Here is a 26,958-nt window from a genome sequence, read left to right as displayed (position 1 = left end):
AGAGTTTAAAGAAAACTCAGTTTTTAAAAGCATAGAAGTATTTTTCTTTAGGTTAAATTCTATGCAAGAACATAGTAGTACTTAGCTATACAATTTTCCAAGATATTTAAAAACCAGTCTGATTTTCTTTTTTCCATTTAGTTCAAAGAAGATATTTCTAAGGATTTCTCATGTTGCAATTCCCACTCTGTAGCTTTGTTTCAGTCAGATAATAGGGCTTAATTTTAAAATGCTAGTCCCCGATTCATTTTTCTCAAAATATATCTGAAGTTAACCTTTTTTTGTTCTACTAGTATTACTCATTTCCTCTCACCTTTCATGTAACTAGTTTGATGAAGTTATTCATAAAAACCTGTCGGTGTTACAAATGTCTTTGTCCATCAAGAATAAGATACATATGATTTTGAAGAGGATAACTATCAAAGTTTTGGTTCTTTTGTAGTAGTAGAGTACACCAGTAATAGTGAGAGCAAAGAAGTAACTAACAGTAACAATGTTAGAAGACAAGTTTGCTAAAGAATAACAGATTAATTTTTTTTTCATTAAATTAATAAAAATAATTAATGGATCTACCAACACAGCACAACTTAGTTCTATACAGTACCAGCCGCCCCCCAAAGTGGTTTTGTTTTCCTATGTACTTGGTTCTAACAAAGGATATTTTCTTGGTACTACAGTCTCTTGCATATGTGTGGTTATAAATCAGCTGTACCAGTCTAGACGAAAGTGCCTTCTTCCTGGAAGTGGCTAGCAGTGGTAGGCTCTTCTGTCTTATCCTGTTCTTGGCTCTAAGGCTTAAACCAAATGTGGCATCTTTATGTTTGTATCTTATGTTGGAAGGCTGTGCCTGACAAAGTGTGAGATTTGAAAAGTATTTGGTTCTAGGCACAACGGCTTACAAAATGTCATGATGGATGTCTGAAAAATGTGTGAGGAAGAGAGCACCATGAGAGAGTCTGGTGACAGGGAAGAAAGCATGTTTATTTTTTTGAAGACTGATCCAAATTTCTGTTCACAACCTTTCCCCCTCACCCTGTTGCTTTCTTTTCTAAGTTAAAAAAACCCAGGCAGATTCCTTCATCTGGCATTACCTGTTTTGGTGAAGGCACAAATATGCTGGTTTGTCTTGTGTACTACTCCCTGAAATTTGGTATTGCTTGCCAGAGAAAACTGGAAGGACATCTGAAGACATGAGCTGGCAACAGAGTAGCCCTTAAGGATATTTCAAGCCTGGATATTGATGATGAGAAAAAAAGTCCTATTCAGAGTGTTTCTTTTGCTGGAACATCAAGAAAACTCTCAAAAGGGTTTTCATAAAAAGAAAAACAAAATCCAAGTGCCTTGTGCTAAATAAATAGCAATTAAATGTTGCTAGTGACATGATAATAATGGTTTCTCCAGTAGTATTAGCATAATAGTCTAATATTATTGATACTCATGCTATATAAATCCACTGTAAAATATTTAAAATTAAAGTATATTGAACTATTGTATTCGATGGCAGTTGAGTGACAGAGGAGAGGAGAAGGAGGAGGAAAGTAAAACATGAGAGAAGGTTACTAACCAGTAAAAATGAACATCAGATTCTGACTGCCATTCCACGGCCTGGTTTTCTTACCTTACAAATCTCTAAATATTTTCAAGTTCTTTGGCACAAACTGCAGAGATAAACCACAGTTCCTCTGCTCCTTAATCTTCACCCACAGGAGTAACAAAATATTGTAATGCATGGTGACATTTAATACTTTTGTAGACTATGGTGTTTCATACTTCTATTTTTAGTAGCAATGCTTCTTATATAAAGACGTACATCTTAAAAATCTAATTATTTTCAGAAGAATTTCTGTTACTGTATGGCATGGCAATGTTATACAGCCTGTGACAAGCAGTGTGGAGAGCTATTTTTAGTGTTTGCTTCTGTATTATTAACCATGGCTGACCATTATTACCGATATTGCTATTATATTTTATACTTCGATTTCAAACCTCTTTTCTTCTAAAAGCGGTCTTACAATTGGCAGTGTTTAATACTACAACTTACTTGAGTCGGTTGTCTGTGTGTTTGTAATGGATAACATCCGATTCAACCCCTAGTTTACTCCTGGATACTTGTTCTACCCCAAGTGTCATGGGTTCCCTCTCTATTTCTAGAGCTCTCTGTGGTGTGACAGTCTCACATGTTTGTGATTTTCTGCCTTTTTGATCAGTGTGAAGAAGAAACTATATGCAGAATTTGTGCTATATTCAGTTCTATTCACTCTAGTACCAAAAGATGTAAGGAAAAAAGAGGAGGGTGCTCAAAGGATCAAGCAGTGAGATATCTGAGTAACTCTTAGACTGTAATATGAGAAAGATTAAATTCTAAGAATACTTGCCTTCTAGTAAGGTAATAATTTAAAGGGTCATGACAAAAGGTTAGCATTTGAAGGTATAAACGTCTAAAAAAACGTAGTATGTTTAGAGGAGTTATAATGTTGAGGAATGGATTGAAACAGAAAGGGAAATTTTCATTGAATATTAGGCAAAATGCAATAGTGACTTCTTTTCCATTAATGAATAATTGTTTTAAGGAAGTAGTGTAAAAGCAGCATCTTGATCTTTAAAACTGAATTGGGCAAAGTATGATAACAATATCAGAGAATCAGTTCTGTGTTTCCAGGGCAGCACTGGCATGGTATAATTGGCCTTCCTACACGCTGAATTCAGTGGTGCTCAATTCAGTTAACTAAGCATTATTCTTTTATGAATATCATGTGCAAAATTAAACAAAATACTGAAGTGGATCTTGTGTGATTATTAAACATGTTGAACCTCTAAATGTTATACTTTCAAAGTTAAACAGGTGCTCTGTATATTATATTACAAAACCCATGACTTCCATTATTACGAAAATAAGTTCACCCTTGCATTTCAGCAGTCACACAGTATGCAGGAGACAGGTTTATAAGAAACTTAGTTTGCAATAAATTTAAGTTGCAACATGTACGTAAATTGAGCTTTGCCCTTCTGGAGATGTGCTTGTGCATGTATGAAGAGTGTCACATGAAGAGCGCCAGAGGAATTTTCGCAGGCTTAAAGTAGAACACCGGCAGTCAGAAGAAACGTGCTTATGGTGTAAAACTGAAGGAAATATGGAGTGAAGAACTTCTGTAATGTACAGTCAAACCTTTCATGGCCCAAATGCAGGCCGGTGTTGATTGCATTCATGGATCTGTTTGAACTATTGCCTCGGTGCTACAAATGGCCTGTATGAAATTAAAATCTCACTAAAGCATTTGTTCTTGATTTGACAGTTTTGGAGGAATTCGAGAATATTATTCTTATTTTTCACCTTGAAATCTATTTGATGCTGGGGTTGGAAGTGCTAGAACACTACAGAGTGATCTCTTGTTTTTGGCTCTTAATGAGATAGTCAAGAAAATGTGCAGCACCCCCTGATATTATTACAGAATCACAGAATGATTTAGGTTGGAAGGGACCTCTGGAGGTCATCTTGTCCAACCCCCCATATTAGACAGGGTCACTAAGATCAGACAGATATGTTAGTACCTATGGCGGCAAACTTTAAAAAGGAGCAATTATTTATTGGAAAATGTTTTTGCAAATAAGATTTTTTTCATTAAGGGGAATGACATCTGGCAAGAAGTCTGTTGGAGAAAAGAGTTTCAATTTATTTTGTGGATTAGTTCTTTCATCGTAGTTTGACATTATTTAATGATAAACCAATAACAGTAGTACATAATTGTCATTGCTCTCATTCACATCATAAAATGACACGATCTGAATAGTAGCTAGAAATGTTTTCTTTTTAATGTGTTAATACAAACAGGAAAATTCATGATGTAAGAATACCGAGATGTTTCCATAAATATTAAATGCCATGTATAAGGATTTAAAATACAAAATGATAAAATTCAATACTAAAATTTAACAGTAGTGAATGTGTCATGGAAAAACATAAAAACAAGAATGAAAAATAGGACTAAGACATATAGAATGACATTCCAATCCATATTTTTGTTTTTACAGTTTCTTCCCATACCAGACCTTTCCAAAATATTTAGCTCCACAGAAAGTTTTTAAAAGAGTATGTTTTGTCAGTTAAGGTACTTCAAAATATTAGAAGCTAATTTCCTTTGGAAATCAATATTTGGAATTTAGTTTCTTAGTTTTCTTTTGGGGCAGCCCTAGGAATTTAAGATTATGGAATCTGTAGGTTTTGTAAAATAGAGCACTGCAAAGTGGTGCAGCTGTATTAGTCGAACTTTGAAAGGCTTCTTTGAAGGGTGGAATTTTAGTTGTAGGGTGAAATTGGCACTTCCATGAAGGTGCAGATGTTTACTCCTTAAATGAGAGAAAATAACAAATAACTCTTCTGGATTTCTTTCCTAATAGGGAAAAACCTTGGCCAAACCAAAACATAAGCTAGTCAAGGATATTTTGATAATCAAATTGTAATAGTAGGGAAGCCAGTAAACTTTTCAAGTAAGTTTACTGAGAAGACTCAGTCTGGAATAAGATTGCCTCATTTAAGTTTGGCATGTAGAACAGGGTATTAGGAAGGTTGAAAGTATAGGTGAAAAATGTTTTCAGAACTCCTATTTGCTATGAAAAAGAAAGAGGAGATGGGATATTGACTCATCATTGCCAAAGCATCCAGTGGCCTAATTTGTAGGAGTTCTATTATTCCACAAGTTCGTTCAGCAAAACAACAATCATGATGAGAGGAGAATGAATTCTTGTTTTGATTTGATGCTTATTGCTTTGAGATTTACATAGCCTCATAATAACACTTACCAGCCATCTGGTTTCCAGAGGAAAAAAACTTTTTTTTCTTACTGAAAAGGCTAGGACATAACATGCACCATTTAAAAGCTCATTGTCTGGAAATGACATAATGACTTCATGTTTTCAAATTATTAATTAGTGATTAACTCAGAAACCAGCAGGTTATGCCAACTCTAGGGGAAATGCAATGTATTTTGTGCAACCTTGCAATTCCTACCAGTGAGGAATCAAATTAAAGTAGTAAAAAAGTGAACAGGGATAGACATTAAAGAATTCAAGTATGTCATAACATGCACTTCTAGTTTATTTTAAAAGGTGTAGTTTGCTTATTTGTATTTTTGGGTTTATATACCTATATTGATACAGATGTATAACTGTAAATGGCATATAAATGTTGGTTTTTTTCAATAAATCCTATTGTGTATGTGACCTAGACTATGGTATACTTATGTTACATATTCCTGAGTTGTGATGATGGGAGTCAGTTTTTTTCATGGTGATTGTAAGATTTACGTGCTGATGAAGCACAGATTAGTAGTCCATTATATTTTCAGTTAACACAAGAAATGCTGTAATGCTGTTATTCTTTGAAGATCTTAAAAAAAAAAAAAACCAACCCACATTTCATGCTTATGGTCATCATTATAAACTACAGCAACTGTTATTATTGTAACTAATCATAACTGACAATCTAGTGGGCAAAATGAGATCTGAATATTCTCTGAAAACAAACTATGGATTAATATTCCTTTGCAGGGGACCCTTAGGTTGGGATTAGCAGTGGAGGGTCACTGCTGATGCCCAATTTGTGGCTTGCTGTGGCTAAATAGTGCATTTTATTCCACCTGACTTTTTTCAGATTGTTTTCTATTAAAAATATACACTATTCATTTCTCTTACAACCTGATCTTAGTTCTAATTTGAGACCCTTCAGTTTTTTTCTTCATATTGATAAACTCCATTATGGGATTAAAAATAACGAATCCCCTGTAGTAATTTCAAATTCAAAACTCTAAGAATGTAAATAGCTAATTACAAAATTCTATAGTTCTTACAGACTGTTCAGTAGTATTTTTGTTGTATTTGTCAAATTATAAGGATCCCACTAAGCTAAATTACCATTCATTCTAGTACACATCTGCTAGAGGTAGATCATGAAGTTTGTGATTTAGCTAATTCCAAACATCTTAACTTTCCTTTGCTGTTACTTTAGAACTACCAGTTACTTTAAGCATGGTATGTTTTTCCATATGTCTGTTATATCACCTGCTATGTTTTTAAGCTTTTCCTTTAACTGTGTCATTGAGTTATGGATTGGATTAGGTGTACTTACTTTTTATTGAAGTCTAACCCAAACTGGCACTGAATTCTACATACAAGCTCTGTAGCTTTGATCGTGTTATTAGAGATTGAATTTGGGCTGTCTTTCAGGGGCTCATTTTTCTTCAGTATTCTCTGTTTTGCTTATATAAGAAAAGGGGGGGGGGGGGGGGGGAGAGGGGCAATAATAATTTGAAGAGAAATAGCAACCTGTGAGAGAAGTCATGAGTTCACTGCTGATTTCTGGACCTAAAAAGTCCAGATTCCTTTTTTCTGCTTTTTTGATTTAATTGCATGATGACGTACAGAGATGAGAGACCAGTTTCTGTCTGAGGAAATGCAGCTCAAAACAAAAGATGAACAGGAATAATCTGCAGCTACATACAAAAATAGAAAATATTAAATAAACAGAAGAAAAAAGACCCCTTAATTTTCTATAGCAGTATAGGGTGTCTTTGCTGTATGAGAAAAATGTATTTTGTCTTGAAACTGGGGATGTAAAATTACAGTGAGTAATGAGTATGTATTCCTCTGATCCCTTAATGTACTTGATGTGAGGTTCCTCTTTCATCGTACCTAACATGCTGGCCATTAAATACACTGCAGGAGTATCATTAGCGCCTTCAAAGTGCTCCTACTTGCATCACATTTTTCCCTCCAGCAGGTGAGTGAGAACAGTGATTAGCAAATGCCAGTATCTGTCACTCACTACTCATGTGATTGCCAGAGAGGTTCTGTGTTTGGAGTAAGGGCTGCGTTAGAGTTGGAGGTAAGAAAGTGAACTTTTGCTGCCTTCATTGGTCTGAAAAGCTTTATGCTCTGAGCGTGACTTGGCCATGTGTAAGATAAAATTCATCCTATTTATTTGGGGTAGGGTGTTTGAAACTGCTTTGCTATAACAGTAAAGGCTGTAGAGAAAGGCTTCCCGAGTAACAGGCAGTGTGTTACTTATATGTTTGACGTCCTGAATGGTGAGATTAGGACACACAAAGAAGCTTCTTTTGCTTACCAGTTTCACAGTTTGCTATGTCTGGAGGAGAGGATTCACTGAAAATTTCTGCATTGTGAATCCTCAGAGGATTTTGCTGAACTGTTCGGAGCAGTATGCCATAGATGTTATTTGACAGGTGTTGACTGGTTGGTGTACTTGTTCTCTTAGGTTGAGTTAAAAAAAAACCTACAGGAGTAAACCAAAGTGAAATGGGAGTCTGAGTATTTTCCTAAAATTACACCTTTAGTTTTCATGTTCTTTATTGGTTGTAAGATGCAAGAAGAGGGAGTTTCCTTTATCGGAGAGGTGAATATGAAAACTTAGAATACCTTATGTGTATAAAACAATATGAACATATGTTAAAAAACCCCTTCCAAATATCTCATACATTTTTTATACATTTGTATAGATATAAAAATCAATGACACTTCTCATAGATGTATGAAACATCAAATATTTGAATTTTATATAGATACATATAATTCTAGTGAAAGACACAGAATTAAGAAGACATCTTCTTACACAAACGATGCTTTCTTTCATTTCTTTTTTTAAGCCTGTAAATTTAAACACTATTTTCATACTTATCTAGCTGACACAATCCACTGGAAGTGGATAATATGCATCAATGTTAGCCATGTATCACTGGGCAGATGACATTGCCAGTATTTCAAATTAGATTGCCAGTAGTTTCAAAAATTGTTTTGTAAAAGTTAGCAGGTAGGAATCATATGGAAATAAATGATGGGATTAAAAACTACACCATAATCCAGGGAAGAATGCTTCAGGGATAATATTTCTCTATAAGCAAACCAGAAATTTTCCTTGTTTGCATTGTTACATTTGAGAAAACTACTGATAAAGTACCACTGCAAAATTATTCCTGATGTAGAAGGTTATCTACAAGCATCACAGATCCATCTGAGAGCTTTATGACCAAGCTCCTGTTTTCTTTGTAGGCTTTAGTTGAAAATTCCATTCAGAAAAATCGGTGCACTGTGGTACCATGGTAGTTCTGTGTTGCTGCTGTGATTTTACTATGGTGTTGAGTAGGATACTCATCTTGTCACCTCTGTTCTTCTCTTCCTCCTCTGGTACCACCAGAAGTACACAGAACAGCATCTGCTGTGGAGCCTCTGCTTTGAAGCTGTTACGAATGTAGGTAGAATGAAGACAGCTAAGAGACACAGTAGATCTTCTCACTCTGTATCTTTGTGTTCAGCAATATCTCTATGAAAATGTGATCCTCCTGATTTGTCTTTCTATGATCTATAGTGTACAAGAAGATACAATCTTGACTGGCTGAGATGCCACCTTCTAACAATGAGTGCTTTCAGAGAAGAGTTCACTGTCGATCTCGGAGGCTGCAAGTATCGCTGATTAAGTTGGTAAATGAATGATGAAGATGGTACAGTAGGAGGAGGAACAGAGCTAGAACAATTACTGGGTACAGTTTATGAAATTACTTTTGTCATTGTTAGCACCTGTTAATAGCTTCCAAAATCTGATTTCAATTGGAATCAACTTCTTTTTGAAATCTTTCATGTAGGAAGGTAGTTAATGATTTGGGGTTGTGGTTTTTTTGTGAATATTTCTGTTTTCTTTCTCTCTAACATAATAGTACAATGCTTGTTCAAAAAAAATTATTAAAGTGTCAATGCCACTCTAAATATTGTAGACATAAAGAAATAAATATTTAATAAACAGTTTATGCAGTTTACAGTCCATTCATAGTCACTAAATGTGCTCTTCGATGCTCACTTTCAGTGCTTTTCACTGAATGTTTCGACCTTGAGCATGTCAAAATGTTTCAAATTGGGAAGCTTACACACACAAATTGCTTAAGTTAAAACACAATAGAGAAAAGTCATTTCAGTTTCACTGTGAGGAAAACTCCTGCCTAGGGATTGACTTCCCTGAATTTGCTTCACTGACACCTTGCATTTCAATCCTAGCTCAGGTACATTAACACTTCATGGTAAAAACCACTATTTTTTTAGACATTAAGACAGGCCTTGTAAATTTGTCTTATTGACACTGCATGGGTTAAGCAAAAGTAGACACAGGAGATTAGTCTAAGTGCACATTTAATTGTAACAAGATATTAATTACCTTTTGTCTCAAGTTTTTCTGTTAAATCTGGCAAGAGAACTGGTGAGACATGTGAAAGGACTGAAGTGGCTGTGTGTCTGCTCAGGTAAGGGATCATTAAGAGCAAAGATCTGGATTCCCAAGGACATAAAAAGGTTTTTAGGAGGATCCACCAAAAAGCTTATTGAAAAATGGGACTGAGGCCCATAACTTGCTGAAAGATCTGATACAGTTCTTCTAACATAAGTGATGCAAAAATTTTAAAATTTGGACCTAATGGGTCAACTTGTGTATTCAGGGAGAAAAATAGCAGCTGAATCGGGATCAGTGACTGTACAGTGGGTGACTCACTGATGCAAAAACCTCTTCCCGCTTCTTTTCTAGCTTAAATCACTTTCTATATTTCAATTATCCTCTCTACCCTAGAGCAATAACAGATACTGTTATTCCTGTTATTTTTCCAAATGATATGAATAGAACATAATTAATAATTTTTTAAAAAGCCCTTCCCAAGATGAAACTTATACTATCACTTTTTGTCAGAAGACAGAACAATGTTGATAATTCTAGAAGATCCAGATAACCTCCTGTTTCATTCTTTAGAGTATTGAAAAACGTTTTGTAGGTTTTATTTTGATACAGTGGCATGGGATCAGTTAAGATGCTTCTGAATTCATACCCCATTCACTGCTATTGGTTTTGCAGTCATGTTGGCATTATAGTACCAACGAAGTCACTATTAATGATTCCACTGCCCTTTGTTCCTGGAAGTAGGAATTCCAGAATGAAGCTGCAACTGTTAAATCTATTGTACTGTCACTGTGTGCATTGTATTTAAAAAAAAAAAAAAGAAAAAAAAGTTGTTCCTTATGGCATTTAGAGGCACACGTAGAAAGATCCCTACCTTGAGGGTTTTATAGTACGGCAACACTTTCACTGCCAGCAGGTGGGAAGATTTGAGGAGAGGAAGATTCTGTAAGTGCCTTTCATAACACTCATATTTCAAAACAATTTCAGTTCTTTGGGAAAACATCATACTCTTATTTTGGTAATGAGTATGATCTTTCATGATTAGTTCTGCTGGTACACATTGTGTAATAACAGTACCACACACCACTTGTCTTTTTTTTGTATTCTCTCTGCGTTCATGTTGAGGTAAAATCGATAAACCCTCAGGTTCATCTGCAGGGTAAATATGTCCTTTCTGACTTCTTTGAGCCAGACAAGGTGCACCTTGCAAAACAGGGCTCCAATAGTAAAAGAATTGGTGTGACCCTTGTATGGATAAGGGTACTGGAGTACTAAACATGTATTTTGGTATGAACCCCTACTTGAAAACTGAGGTCTGACATTTAACTGCAAGGGTCTTTGCAGCTCATCTGCCATGTACATTTTTTTTTTTCCCCATGCAAATGAAACTTCAGCATTAATAGTACACTTACTAATTTTTGAAATTAATGTCTCCCTTAGCATGTTTTGAATGGTCAGTTTTTCATCATTTCACTTTTATTGATTGAAAATATTTGCCTTGGCTCTAAGACCAAACTGACTATAGGCACTGTCAGTTTTATTGTGTCTTGGATAATGGTAAGAGAAAAGACAAGAGGATAAATGAAAGTGAAGTTCCAAATTACTGGAACATTTAAAGGTCTTTGAAAAGTTTATATACAAGCACAGTTAATGCTGTCATGCACCAAAGTGCCAAAAGACCTAGCAGTGAAGAATATTAATCTACTTTTATAAAATCAAAGGGTTCATATTTTTTGCTGTAAAGAAATAATTTGAATAAAATTTGACCCTTTCTACAATAGTCTGTGGGTCAAATTGAACCTACTATTAAAATTCTCTAATATCTTTCTTGTATTAGCATTTCAAAACTCAATTTAAATATTCACAGAGCTCTTTTTTTAATAAACTTAACAAAATTCAGGTAATTTCCTTCAACTTTCTTGATTGAAGGAAGGCAGTAGGTACAGATATAAAAAAGATGTACAGCTACGAGCAAAACCTGAAATCAATTATATATAAGAAATAACATAACACATGGAAAGAAATTAATCAAAAGGAAAAATTTCTGCTATATGATTTTCTTGGTCTGCTACCTGCAGGCAAGGAACGTAAATGAAAAAAAAAAAATCAGCATTCTTCTTACAGATAAGGGGAAAATTAATAAAAATGTTTCCTTCCTACCAGATCCCCTGATGCAACTTATGTTAAAAGTGAGTGGCTGTAGGAAGAACTTAGCATTTAAAATTTTTTTTGTTGTTATTTTGGCTAAGAAATATACTTTTATACTTTATTTTTGCTGTTAAGCTCAATTCATCAGGTTGGTGTGGATTTATAGTGTCCAAAGAGCAGCTCTTTTTCATTCCTTTTTCTATTAAGTTGGTTGTTAAATCATGGTCATAAAGTTTCTCCCAGTCTGGAAGTGAGAAACGGTTCATTCTGCTCAGGTGCCACAACAAAGATGTAAGGAGTCACTCACAAATTGGTGCAATCTTCCAATCTGGACCAAACTTTTGAAGTTCAGGCAATTTACATAACAGACTAGAGAGGTTCAATGTACACAGGTAACATTGCATCTCTTGAGTATAGCTGTAAAAACATAACAAGAATTAAGAAATAGCTTAGTTAAGCTAAATAGAAAACTCAGTGAACTGAAGAGGGAAGCTTTTCATAAAAGTGGGAGTGGTTTGTTTGACAAATATTGATGTTTTTAAGAAGTATATTTAAGGGTTTTTTTTCTAAACTGATTTCCCATTTAGCAATTCAGTCACCCACTGCCAATAGGATGCTTATCTTTGAAGCTATTCCTGCAGTGGTCAGTTTGTCAAGATTAGGTATTGCCATCTACTGTCTAACAGGCAGTTAAGGCACCTCACTTGGCCCTTTCTATTCTCATGGAATTATGTGATTTAAATATTTTCGGTTCTCACAGGGAGGAAGGGAGAGGCAATATTTTTTAAGATGAAAAAAATTGGGATCACTATTAACTAAAAGCCAAGAGAGGGAAGTAGGTTGGATAGTTATGGGGTCAAGTTGTTGGGGTGGGGGGAGCAACTAGTAGGAAAACTTTTGTTACTATTTTCCTTTATTGTCATCTATGATGTTAGCTGCAGACCTGTTGTGTACTTCCATTTCTGTGATTCATCTAGATACCTCTAGTTGGAAGTTCGCCTTCTCAGGGGAATATTGAAAGTCTTTGTGGTTGAACAGTACCTGGCAGTCCCAGTGCCTGACAGAAACTGGAAATTTATTCTGATTGCTACAGCGTATATTAATCTCCTGTATTTTACCACTCCATGTCTCCACCCTGGTTGAATGTATAGGGTCTGAAATATTTGAGCCTGCAGACTTAAAAACAATTCTGCAAAACCCAAGAGCAATCCAGCTTCCCAGCAAGGAACTTGGGAGTATATTTTTAGTAGTGTCTTGTAAAAATTTCTTCCCCAAAAGAAGGAGAAGCTGGATTGTTTCTGTTGGGGTGGTTCAGATTGCTGTTAAACTTGTCTCCAGGCTGCTGTAAAAGCACAGTGGTTGGAAACAACCACTCCTTTGAGTTAACTGAAAGGCTGAAGAAGTAGCTAAGAAGTCTTGTATAGAAATCTTCCCAGGAGGAAGTGAACTCTGAGCTACTGTGTGATGTCTTCACCCCTGCTGCCATATTTAAAATGAAATAAATTGAATCCTCTTTTATATTTGTAATGTTCCTGACTGAATTTTTAGAAAAAAGTTCCCTGTGTGTCTTCCACATGTGAATCAATATAAAGTGTTTGCCTGCTGGTTTTCTTATATAATTATTTGTATTTAGAAGAAAATGTTGATGTTGAAACAGGAGACAAATGGATTGATTTTTCTGAAGCTTTTTCCCCTCTGTAATCAGAAAGCATCACATACCTCAGTTTTACCATAAACTAAGGATAATCTCTGTGTGGCAAGATGCTTTTGTAGGAAATACTGGATGGATCACACAGAACATGCAAAATGCATGATGTTGATCCAGTGAATTTCAGGCCCCTCTAATTTATTGGAGTTGTTATTATTTAATGCTACTACTACTAATTATACTCATTAACCTCTCCCCAGCCACTCACTGTCAAGTATTGTAGGCTTTCTGAAGCATTCTTAATTTTTTAAGAGCACTGATTTATGTTGCTGCTCTGGGAATGTAGGAGAATATTGGTACGTGGGAAGGAAGCTAACCACTTAACATTTTCATGAGATAATTATTTCAATGATACTTTCCCGCTGTAGGATACATGCATTTTAAGCGCAAAGCACTGGACAGGAAAGCATATAAGCATGTGCTTTATTTGAGCATGCATTTTAGTGGTTTCATTTAGGGAGAAGTCTGATGAATTTGACTATGAGGAATGATTACAGAACTTACCCAGTTTAATGTTATTGACTTTCAATTATTTCATTACAGTCATAGTACCATAAAACTGGAGTCATACATAGCTGTATCAGGACTAACATGCTCAAGGGGTCTCATTGGTCTTGTGTTCAGAGGACAGTTTATTGTAGCGAAAGTGTCTTTTGTTAAATTAATGTAACCCCTATTTTGGTGGTTCATTCTTACATTTTTCCATGTTACTAAAATTCTTACAGTGTTGTTTTTGTTGTGTTAAATGTGGCCTATCCTTTCAAGTGTTGAGGTAGCATTTGTTACTCACTGTGTAAAGACTGCCACTTAGCTATCTATCTTTGTGTGCTTGTATCTATATGATTGCATTTCTTTTGAAGTGTATGACTATTTAAGAAAGATTTCTTTATTTTTTTTAGCATTTAATACATTAATAGTGCTAAAAAATTGTGCTTTAATGCCTGTAAATCTGGTATAGATTAGGGAGCACGGTTCAGATTTCCCCACACTGCGCTGCCAAGTGGCCTCAATCAGAAGTAATTTTCTCCATGAAGGCACATGCAGCTCACTCGTCAGCCTCTCCTCAGTAGATATTGTTATTTATATCAAATTATATGTGGTGATTTTTCGAAGTGGACTGCTGTGTCCACTAAGCCATATAGATTTCTGCCACATTGACTCCTTCGTTGCTGTCACTAATTGTACTGTTTTCTACTACCTCTTGCTTATCTATGTTATTTGAAAAAATATTTGAGATTTATGGTCATATAAATAAAATATTAATGAAATGGAGTAAGTACCAAGTGAATAAATAAACTTGTGTACAACACAAGTATTTGCTTGTTTTATAAAGAAAATAAGTTTTTTCAGGGCTTCATGCAAAATCTAGAATGAAGTAATGGAGACTTTATTTGCCTTCAGTACCCACATTTAAGATTAGAAATGGAGTTTTTACCTAGTGCATTTGGGAATTCTATACTGTTTGTCATGTATCTAGCTAATCTGAAGCATTTCAGAATCACCTCTCCTTAGTTTACATCACATACTTTTACAAAGTGCTAATAGGAAAAGAATTGCTGAAATGAGAAGACAAACATCTAGACTATCTCTGTAATTTACTATTCAACTAAATTCTCAAACCATTTCAGTTTGAAATTTTACTATTTTAAGAGTCTAATCCTATTCCAGAGCTGTTTACTGTCAGATCACTGTGACTCTCAGATGAATTTCAGTAGTAGAAATTATTTGGATTTGCATTGCTGTGTCATTATGGCAGTTGTTGGTTGTAATGTCACACTTAATCATCAGTTATTGAAAAGCATTGTTCAGCAGAAGAGGGATGGGACTTTGACCCTTCCAGTTTAAATAAAAGCAGACATAGTACATGTTGTGACATAGGTGCTTAACAGCACGATCGATATAAGTAATGGCTATAATACTATTAAATTAAATCAACAATTTAAAAGAAATGCAGAAGGTAAAGTATAGTACTAAAGTAACTGATTAAGCTGGAATGTTGAAGGTAATATATCAACATAATAACAACCGGAAAAAAAAAAGCACTATCAGAGAAAACAGTTGAAAGAAACTGTTATTTTTAAAGACTTATTTATTTTTGTCTATATGACTGTATTTTTAAGTGTTTTAAAGCAGGGAAGAAGTTGAGTAGATGCTGTGTGGGTTGTTCCCTAGAGAGGAGCTAGTAAACTTTGCAAACCCAACCTATATTTTTTTGAACCAGATAAATTCTTAATTGTCTAGCTGACCTGATTTACTGATATCAGTAAGAGCTTGTTGGAATCATGTGGCCAAATTAGGCCAGCATAAGCCTGCAGAGTTTATGTGTTTTCATTAGTCAAGAATATGTAATTCCACGCAATCTTTGTTATGAGATTTTGAAAATTTGTTTTTATTGATTATGTGCAGGTAATTAGATGCAGTAGTCAAGAACAGAGAGTTTAATCTGTTTATACTTACTAGTAAGTGGTTTTTGATTTTCTGTTTTCTTTAACCCACTCTGTGTCTGAGTGATAATTAAAAATAGCCACAGAAATCAGGCATCGATATTTCAGTTCACATGGAACTAGCAACGAAGAAAGACTTAATTTTGCTGTTATTGTTATGCACTGATCTTGCTCATGTTGAACAATGCCTTACTCTTTAGTTAAAGTTATCGGTTAAAGTTATCAGTTTATAGCTCTGGGCATGAGCTGAATGTACTTGAACACTTAAAAAATAAAAGACAACTCAACACGTATGACAGAATTTGTCCCAAGGATCAGGTTTTAAATGGGTGTATTAGACAAGGCAGCAGCTGCCTGAAACTTAGAAAAATATTTATGCATTGATCCCTCAATTTCAACAAAAGTCATGATGTTTTTTGGAGTGCAGTGTCTGATGTCAGCCCCTGACGTGAACTCTTACGTAAAGCTCTGATGCATGCCCATATGCAACTGGATAAACATCACTGGTTTTTATGTGGATTGGCATACACAAAGCAAAACCCTTTGTAGATGCATGCATGCCTCTGCTCTTGTTTGGATGTGACAACATTTACATTTAGGTTTTCAAATGCTTGGACATGTAACTTTAGGAAAAGTTACATCCCTGTTTATATGTAGGATGTATCTATGGAAGCATTTGTCAAGAATTTTTTTTAGTCTGAGATTTGTTTAAAAAATAAAAGTTCTAACCCCCAAAATGATAGGGGTTTGAACCTGTGTTGTGAAGCTGGTGCATACATCGTTTTTCTTCTGCTTTCTTGGAAACAGTGTCAATGGAAATTATAAGGTGTGTGTTTCCATGACTGCTGCAAATGAAAGCATACCAACTGCACTTCTATTCTTTTCATAATTACAGAATCACAGAATCATTCAGGTTGGAAAAGACCCTTGGGATCATCGAGTCCAACCATCAGCCCTACTCTACAAAGTTCTCCCCTACACCATATCCCCCAACATCTCATCCAAACGACCCTTAAACACATCCACGGATGGTGAATTCACCACCTCCCTGGGCAGCCTGTTCCACTGTCTGACTCTCTTTAATTAATGTACAGTGATTATTAGTTTGTTGATTACGTACTGGTGACCTGATAAAAAAACCCCAGTTTAACATCTAGAAACAGACCTAAGTGTCACGTGCACATGCCAATTGGATTGCTTGCAGGTATATTGCTTTTGCTGTATTTTGCAAGACACTTATTGAAAAAGTCAAATGACAAAGAACCAGTCATTCAGCAGGAAATCGACTTTCACTGAATTGTTGGCTGAAGTTTATATTTTTTTCCTCAAATCTAAAATATTTGAAAAATTTATTAAAGGCATATGCTGATTTTGAAATAGTGCAAAACATAGTATTTATACTTCTTTATACATGGAAGAGATTTACGTTTCCCTAAAACAGTATATTTTTGTTTCATTGCGTTTTTCTTTCCTGGTTTATTTATCCAGATGTTACCAGGAGTACACACCAATAAATGGCTCTACAGACAATGTCATACATTAATTATATTATGAAATCTGAAAGTATTTTTGATAGTTTGTGCAGAACTCCTTGTGCTTTCATTTCTGCCATGAAAATGGACACTTGTAAGGTGCCCAAACTGCCTATGTTTAGCTGGAGTGCTCTGCTCCAGTGTGAGCTAGTGCTTTGTTCTCTGTTCCATACAGGGTGATATCCACTCTTCATTCCCTGTGCATATACAGTTGCTGGATTTTTTCCCAACATGGCTGAACGTGCAATTAACAGTAATGGGTACTTTGACAGTGAGAATCTTTATTTCTTCAGCCATAATAATAGCCCCTTATTTTAGGAGATATATTGTTGAATATCAGCTAGTGTTGGTGAGTGTGTGCCCACAAAAGTGGGTTCATTTGGTCCGATTCTCAGCTGGCACAAATAGTCATATTTCCATGAAAGATAGTAAGCTATATTAATTTATGGAATCCCACCTGGGAATCTCAATCAATTTCAATAAAAAGGAGTGATCATATTCCTCTGAAGCAAGAATTACACAACCTAGTCTAAAGTGAATTTTTCTGTTTTAATAAATGTAGGTAGTCATTGGCTCATAATAAATTACATAAAATTAGAGTGTAGTCAATGTTTGGTTTCTTTTAAAAATTTATCCTTCCATTTCATCGAATGCAACAGAATCATTTATGTATTGTATCTCAGCATGATAGATTATATAGGAATAGTGTATTTAATACTGGAAAACTATCATATAAATACAAATTACATTTTTTATATTAGCTTCCATTTCAAGGAAGGAATACTCAGTCAATTATAAATGAGGCTGTGCTTTCATTGGAGAGTGAAATATGTAATTTTTTTTCAAGCCTCAACCATGTATAAGGAAATCTCTCTTTTGAAATCCAGTCTTAAGATGGATTTTGAAACATACTGACATTTAATAAAATCTTAGTTGAATTAAAATATGTTCAATTATTTCAAATCTCTATTTAAATCTATTGTAAAATTCTACACCTGCACAAGAGATATCTTTAGCAAATAGTTGCTATTAACCAATGATTGTGAAGTGTGTGTATATAAGAAAGAAGAAATTTTAATTTTTGAGTACATTCCAATTGGTAACCTGGGTGTTATATATTATAGATCTGTCAGGCACTGGCTCTTCAAGAGGATCTGTAGCAATAGTATGTCTTGGTAACTAGAAGAAGAATCAAAGACCTCAGCCTGCCATTTCAAATTCAGACTCATGTGCTGCTTATGTAACTGGCTTATGCTTCTGTAGCCCTCAGTTAGTGGTTTGCCACGATGACTGCTCGGCCTTTGTGAAATGAAGTGATTGTCCAAGTCCTGTCCATTGACTGGGAGTCTATTAAAGAGTCTAGCAAATGAATGATTACGGATACTGTCAGGTGCTGGTTGGAGCAAAACAGCAGAATAAACTGAAGTTTATACTGTCAGTTAAAGTACTGTAATTCAGCATCAGAAACAATGACTGACAAACATATCACTGTCTACATGGTTGCTACAAATATAGCTTTGATTTCAATTGTTAAAACTGTATTTAATACTAGAGCCTGATGACTAATGAAAAAAAACCCATGTGCAAGTATTATTAATACACTTTGCATATTCTGATTTGAAGTTATCAGAAAAACAGTCACTTTCAATTTCACTTTCCATAAAATGTTATTTGTCCAATTCTAATAAATGCTGAACGCAGCCATGGAAGGAAAAACTAGCTAAAGACCTCCACTTCTAAGTTCACTAAGGTTTTATTTCACATTGTCATGTTAGATGGTTTTGCCACTGTGTTCCTGATTCTTTTTAAAGGGCCCCTTGAGGATGCCATTGAGGATGAAGAAGAAGAGTGCCTGTCTGAGGAAAATGATACTATCTCAAAAGAAGACTTTCCACTGGAGGAAAGCTTTTCTGCAGAGTTTGAGCCTGAAAATCTGAGCTGTGAAGAAGTGGAATACTTTTGTAATAAAGGTAATCATTGTAGCCCACCTCTTGAGGGAATACTGGCCTAACTGTGTCCAACTGGTCAAAAAGATCTTTTGGTTTAAAATGCACAAAAAGTCCTATTAATATAGTACCTTAAATATAGGAAAATTAGCCACTTGTGGAGTTAAGCCTGGAAAAGGGTAGATATTTAAATGTGTTGGAAAAGGTACTTTTCAGGGAGGTGAATCATCTTGCCTTTAAAGTTTTCCTCCAAGAATGTTATTTTCTACGTATTTAACTGTAGAGAACAGGCCTCAGAAGTCAATTATTATCAGATCCAAAGCTAGGAATGCAGCATGTCTGTTCATTGCTTCTTTGCCTAGGAAACATTGGTAGAAAAACAGATTGTGTCTGTAGATTCTAGGATTAAAATAGAGCTTATTATAGAACTTATTATGCATGGTAGAAAACTAGTGATTTGTGAAAGGATAAGTTTTAAAGTTGCAGATGACTTTTTGATGCATTCGTTACTTGCAAATTATTGAAGATAGAGATATTTTAGCATACGCCACACCAATTCGTTCTTACCCAGTGTTCAGTCTGCAAGGTTGTGCTGTTTCCCATTCATCTGACAGAAAAAGTGCACTATCATGTACTGTTATTTAGAACATTGATTTAACCTTCTTCTTGCCAGATTTCCACTTGATTGCTTTATTGTTTGTCTTCTGCAGGTAAGGATGCCTATCAAATAGCTGGAGTTGTTGTGGTGATGTTCTTCTGTTAGTCTACAACCCCCTCAGGCATTTGAATATCAATGATTTCTCTGTCTTTCTGTTCTTTCCCAGATACTGACATACATTTTCTCATGATAGCTTGATATGTTCCTGGTTTTGTATTATTTTCATCTGTCTTGGACAAAGTAGAATAAATGCATTTGAATGGTCAACTGTTATGACTGCAGAAGTCTTTCCTACAGTCTTCAGTCATCAGTGGGGAAAGCATGAAAATTTATTTTCTACATGTCCTCTATGTAGCTTACAAACTTTTGAAAAAATAATTTACGTTTTGCGCTACACGTTCTTGATACTTAGTAAGCCATCCTAAGAGATCTAAACATAGTTTAGAGTTTAGCTGCTACAAATCTTACTCTGAAGGAAGAGAGACCAGATGATGAATGGAAATGCTTTACAATCAGGGGGAGTTAAGTGCTATTATAACTGTGATGTAAACAAATACTACAATTACTGTGTGTTCACTTGTTCACGTGCCTCTCGTATACCATTTTCCTTAGCTGAAAAAGAAGTACTGTTCCTGTTACTGGCATTACTAAAAAATTATTTAAACCACACTTGCATAATTATGATACTGGCATCTCTTGAGTTCCTTCTGTCAGCAGTGGAAGACTATGCACTGCTATCAGTTCATATCAGTTTGGTTTAGTTATTTCTCTTGTTGCATTTCCAGGGCCCACCAATACTATTGTTTTGGGTGAAATTCAGAGAAATATATGATTTTTTACTTTCCTGTAGCAATCAATGTTGCAGATTCATGTTAAATTTCAAGCTATCTTGGCAATTCCCTTTAATGAACACATCTTTCAGGGAAAACACTGAATCCATGCCATTGTATTAAATAAGACCAGGAATTAAATGGGAATATATTTAAACCTGAATCTTGATTATCATATTTTTTTTTAAGAACATCTGCTTATTCTTCAAGGTGAATACCTTTTGACTCCCCAGCAGTTCTTTTTCCAAGTGAGTTGTAGTTATAAAAGAATTTTAAACCTATACACTGCAACTGCTGCAGAAGAAGAGTTGAAAAGGAAATTTCTGAGGATGAAGGGGCACATAAAACCCCTAATCTACTTCCAGCTGAGGCAGTATCACAGAAAGTGCCACTTTGAAGTAAGTTGAGAATATCCCTGGAATAGGATGGAATGAGAGACCAGAAATATATTGTTTTTTATTAATGTCTCAACTTCTGCTGAATGTCCTGCTTCTTCAATGTCAATCTTAAGTGTCATTAGCATGAAGCCACATACGTTTTTCTGAGGTTAAGACCCAAGAAGACAAAACTATTCTGGAAAGCAAATAATTTTTTTTTGTGCCCTTTTCTTACTGGAAGGATTTGTGACTGTATTATATAATAAATACTGAAAGTGAGACTAATTATTATTGTCATGAATCTGTTAATCATTCATAACCTCTTTTTTTTCTTTGTAGTGCTTTGGTATTAAAATTAAAAGATGGTATGAGAAATAAGCTATTTTTTCCTAAAAATATTTTTTCTTTAACTTCATGAAGAAAAGCTTGAAAATGAGATACGTACCAAATATGTTAAAGAGCAAATAAATGCATTCTAATTTCTGTTTTGAGGGCCTGGCTTCCTGATTTTTGTTTTGCTCTTTGACAGTATTGGCAGCCTGTAAACAACAGATATCTTCAAGGAGGGAAAAATAACTGTAGATCTGTGTTTTCTCATGTGTCAAGTTTCCTTTTCCTGGAAAATATCAGAATTGTCATGGGAATCCTTTATTCTGTCTCTTCATTCTTCTCTTGCTGGCATGGACCATTAAAAGTTCTAGAAAGTAAGGGGGTTTTGTTGAATATAAATATGCATCTGTCCCAGGTCCCCATTTCCCCGCCATGGGGTTTCTTCCTAGCTGACCCAGAACAAGAGGACAAATGAGTAGTGGGGCTTCCTGCAGGAATCAAGAGACCTGGGCAACAAATGGCACAGCTGTTGGGAAGAAGGTGTTTGTGAGGCTTCACCCATGGTATGTTTTTTGTACTTCCCCAGATATGTAAATACAAATATCACCTAAAACCAGAGGCTTTTAGCTATCTAAACCAGGCACTGAAGGCAAAAATATACTGAACTCACAATTCATTCAGCTGAATGAAAGTAGAGGACATAGAGGTTCACAACTTGATAACTTTGGCTTTTTGACTGAAGAGATTTTCCTGTCAAACTATGCGTGATCATATTATAAGCAGAGAGCAGTCTCTTACTGTCTAAATTGCAAACAGCTAACCTTTATAAAGCCATACTTGTCATTCCCACCTTATTAATTTGGGTTTGTGAGATTGATTCAGCAGAATAGTTGCCAGAATTAGAAGGCGAAGGCAAAAGCCTCTGCAAAGTGTGAAGCAAATTAATCACATTGATTGAGCTACATGTCATTTTACAACTTCTCCGTTTTCAAAATTATGACTTTTGGCTATTATTTTTCCCTTCTCCTTTGCTCATTAATGGCTTTTACGACAAAGAATCTGGAAAATTCCACCTCTCCCCATACTTTTCAACACCACAATACCACAATTAACTTTGCTACGTGAATAATTTTTCCTGTGTAGTCTTCATTTACACTCAAATGTGAAGATGTGAACAGTGTTTAAGCATGTAAATATTAAAACCAAAAATGTAAATTAGCAACCTACTATTTATCAGGGATTGGGTTAAGCTTGCAACTGTGAATTTTTGACCTTTTGGATGAAGTTTCCCACCTAATAATGATTATTTTAGAAGAGCTTCAGAATAGATGGCAGAAGTTTGATTTGTTTGCAATTTTAACAATGAGATTAGGGGAAAGGGAATATTTTGGAAACAGCAGTAATAACAACAGAGTCATAGTGTTCTTCCATTACAAAGCTGCACTGGACTCAATCTTTGGAGTAGAAGAAAAAAATTTGGTAGGAGGTAGCCTTTGTGATAATGCATTGCATTTTGTCAGTTTGTGGCCTTTTAAAATTGCTGTTTATGCTTAGTTACTACAAATTTCTGCACTTCAGATAAAGAGGGTGTCTGATGATGCTGTCCACACAAAGCCTGTATTAAGCCTGGAACATAGTGTCCAGTTAGTGGGTTATCTAGAATCAGAGTCTGTATCAGATTAAGATTAATTCAGATTAAATTAAGATCTGGAAGATTTATTAGATAAATGCCAGTATTTAGATAGTCTGAATAAGGAGAAAGTAGCCTGTCTCCCATGCAGAAGAGTGATAGACTAGATGGCTGAGAGCCTACTGTGGAAGCTAGGAGATAGTACATCCAGATTAACTTTTGTCTTTTATAGGTAGAAATAAGAAATAATGAGGTGATGCTAACAGAGACAAGAGGTGAGCTGGAGGCATGATGGGGATAATAAAAGCAGGAGGGCAGATACAAGAAGGGGGCACAAACAGCAGAACAATACAAAAGCCAAGAAGTTGGAGGTGATGGATGAAAAGTACTAAATCAAGTTCATTTGGGCTGTGAAGTAGTTTATCATTGGATTTTTAGTCTCTGATTACTGTAAACCTGCCTAGATACCCTCAGGAAAAACAAAAAAAATATTCTCATTTGTTATTTGGAATGTTTGCATCACTCCCATGGAGGTGACACCTCTTCCTCTCTGAAAACAGCAAGGAGAATAGGAGCCTTGTCTACTTCATAAGGGTGGGAACTGGCTAAACAAATTACAGTTCCTTGTGACCTTCTTAGCAGAAGTGTTCAATGAGGGATTAACTTTCAAAGGCAAAGTTACCTTGAGCAATGAGGAGATCACTTGAGATTAGTAGATAGTTAAGTAGCTGTGTTCAGAGAAGGAAAGAGGCAAGAGAAGAAAATGGAGGAAGGACTATAATCAAGAGAGAAAATGTGGGACTGTTTCCAGAAGAAAGAGGCAAAATGGAGAAACGTACTTATCTGATAATTAGAGAAAGAATACATATCCATTTCTTGCTGCCATGCTTACCAGGACAGTTTTGTTGAATTCTCCCATTCTTTGCTTGTAATACAGCTATTGTGTTTGTTCCTCATGTTGTAAGGCTTCTCATAGTTAACTCCATCACAAGGCAGAATTGGCACCAACCGTCAGTGGAAGGAGATGCAGTGGCCATAACCCTACTGGTGGCTGATTGGAAGGCAAATGGCTTGTGTTTCCCACTGTTAACTGTGCTTCAGTTGGTGACATAGGAAGATATGGGGGACACCTAAGGTGGGATGAAGACTGATTGTTTCATGATGCAGTGTTTTTAGGATCTGTAGCAGAAACTGCTATGTATGTCCTTAGCAAATCAGAGTAGTGTTGTGTGGTTGCAGTTCCTGATACATTGCTTTATTTGTGGGGGACGAGGGGGATGAGGGGAATCCAGTGCTGTCTGAATCTCATATACAGTTCTAAATCAGCGAGAACTTAGGGAATATATGGGCTTTTGCATGTTGAGTGTATACCTGCTGCTGTAGGTTTGTATTCTGCTTGGGCAGGGTAGGATGAGCTCAGAACCTGCTGGAGGTTTTCTGCTCATGTACAGTATTTTGTCACTAGCCTGCCAGACCAGTTTAGGACTAGAATTTTTTATGTTAAACCATGTGACCTGATTGTGCAGCCAGGCTTGAGATTCAGGAAAACAGCTGCAGTGTGATTCTTTGTATAAGAAAAAGCATATACAAAGCTAAGTTCTTCTGTGCATTAATCTTTCCCTTCATACTTCATGTGCAAAGCTATCATGCTACCATCTATAATACCAGCCAAACTCTTAACACCGTGAAAATGATTTCTGTGTGTCCCTTTTTCCTCTGGAGTATGACTTTGTGTGTGTATGCCTGTGTGTGTCTGTGTAAATATTCTTTGCTTTTTTTCGTGTTAGACATACAATGATTAACAATATGCTTGCTATTTTCTGTTTCTGGATCTAAAAGTAGATTTATGCCTTTTCTTCTTTCCTTTTTTAATTTTTTTAACCAGAAACCTTTTAATCAATAATGTTTCTTTCCTTTTCAGTGGTGGATTTCATGACAAATTTCTACCTCTTTTGCTATAGCAAGTGGAAGTAGGATCAGCATAAGGCAGCTATACCATAATCACTTTGAGCTCAATAAGGAGATCTTTACAGGCAACTTTGTTCTTATTTCTTAACGGGATTAAGAAGCTCAGCTCTTTAAATTCTTGCATATAACACTGACATTTCCAGGGTGTGTTTGGACCAGGGAGTTCAAAGAGAAGGAATAAAAAAGAAAGCCAATATGACTTTGTTTTTTACCTTGCTGGAGGAGCTGTTTGTGCAAATCGCCTATAAGCTTATTGACCTGAATCTTTGACTCCTTGTTTTCTCTGGATTTGGCTGGAGTGTAGACACTGATAGAGCACTGATAGAGGTGATTGCACAGCCCTCGGCTTTGCTTGGCACCAGACACCCCCCGCCCCCCCCCGCCCCCCCCCCCGCGTCTGACATTATCTTTCCCTGGCAATACTTCTGTTCTCCTGAAGCTCATATTCCTTTTTTTTTTTTTTTTTTTTTTTTTATTTAGTTTAATTCATTACAGTTTCTTTATGTAAGCTTTCCAAGTAAATGAAGGACACATTAATTCTTTTGGTAAGCAGAGACAGGAGAGGCCATGTATATGTGACAACGTATTTTCATCTCCTAGGATAACAATCTGCATAAGAACTCACAGTGCTACTCCTTCCAAAAACACAATAGTGTATGTTTGTGAACCTAGGCTGGATTCTCAGTTCTCCAGAGAGAGGGTTCCCATACATTTATCTGTGTCCCATTCAGCTGAAACAAGTGAATCCCGTGCCTTTTCCATACTTTTTGTCACATGCTGAATAAGGACAAAGAAAGGAAGGGGGTTCTCTGATAATAGCTGTTGAAGGATGCTAAGTCAGAATAAGATTGGATCCTGGCAGGATGAAAGGAGACCTTTTTCTTCTGAACATCAACATTTACCTAGTGCTTTACGTCTCATGCTTTCTCATTTTTTCCTGTTATGGGAGCTCGGAGGACCACCTATTTTCTTGCTAGAAGAGAAAGGAGATACCTGAAAAGGTTTGAGTGAATTTTTTCACCACTCACTTGAGAGCATGGAAAGGCTTTCAGAATAACAAGTATGAGACTGTCTATCCTACGCTCTTTTCTACTTACTGCTATCCCATATGTAAGCCTCTTGGGCCATATTTTCAGTTCAACTGAAACCCAGTTGCTATTAACATCAACTTTACTGGGATAAAAATTGGACCTAAGTTAGACAAACAAACTCTTCTTTTAATCGGTAAATTAAGTAATTGGTTATCAAGCAGAAAACTGTTTCTCAAAAAGAAACTAACAAGCTATGTTTCAAAAAATAAATACATATATCCAAATAGAAAACATTAACTGTACAGAATTATAAAGTCAGAGAAACACTTAAACAGCTTACTCAACTTTAAGCAGTTTATCAAAGCAACTCCAGCCTTTTCAGTCAGCATATTTTGGTTTTCTTAAGAACAATGAAATTGTGAATTCTATCACAGCTATGAGGAAAGGGATTATTTGGCTACAAAGTGGTTCTAGAAAGTCAGAAAACTTGAACTTGGATTGACTTAGATTTGAGCTCAAATTTGACAGAATAGGAATTGGAAATTAATAAGGGGAATCTTTTTTAAAATATGAAATGCACAAATGGCAAATTACACCACATGTTCTTAGTTCATGTGTACTATACATGTTACTAATTTTATTTATAATGAAGGTCTATTTTGCCTTTTATTGTCTAATTTGATGTTCTTAACACAAAAATTCTGAATACTTTTGAACAGTTCGGAGACATTGTTCTGAAAAATTGTTGTCAACCTGGGTCCATAAAGCAGACTTGCTTACAGGCTGTGTACTGTAGAAGTCAGCAGTGGGGATATTGGCTAACTCTGAAAAGATCAGAAAAAATAAATGGAGCAAATGCCATATTTATGACATCATTGGATAAATATTGATAAGGCAAATATTATTGCTGGATAGATTCTTGTGGATAAGAGAAAAAGAATCATTTATTTATGACTGCTAAGTCTTTTTCTTGGGTTTGATTCATAGAAGTCTAGACTATCTTTAAAACCATGTATAATACAGCCTGTATGTAGAAACATACCTTCAGCAATAGGGAATTGGCTGCTTTTGATATTGAAGCACCTGGAGTGTTGATTATTTCAAATAAAAGCATCAAACTGTTTACAACAAGGTAA

At 35.6% G+C, this 26,958-nt stretch overlaps 1 protein-coding gene across 4 annotated transcripts in view; it reads left to right on the top strand.

Annotated features, from left to right (window-relative positions):
• ZFPM2 (zinc finger protein, FOG family member 2) overlaps positions 1–26,958 on the top strand; it is a 314,505-nt gene that overhangs the window by 44,570 nt on the left and 242,977 nt on the right. For 3 of the 4 annotated variants that reach the window (XM_074811594.1, XM_074811689.1, XM_074811777.1), the window contains one exon: positions 18,864–19,022. The exons of the other annotated variant lie outside the window; for it this stretch is intronic. In XM_074811594.1, coding sequence (XP_074667695.1) covers positions 18,864–19,022 — 159 coding nt within the window. The remainder of the gene's footprint in view (positions 1–18,863; positions 19,023–26,958) is intronic. 4 annotated transcript variants of the gene reach the window in all.

Source organism: Strix aluco, chromosome 1 (genome assembly GCF_031877795.1).
Source record: "Strix aluco isolate bStrAlu1 chromosome 1, bStrAlu1.hap1, whole genome shotgun sequence".
Taxonomy (NCBI): domain Eukaryota; kingdom Metazoa; phylum Chordata; class Aves; order Strigiformes; family Strigidae; genus Strix; species Strix aluco.
The sequence above is the reverse complement of the archived record's forward strand: the minus strand, read 5'-3'. Positions and strand labels throughout refer to the sequence as shown.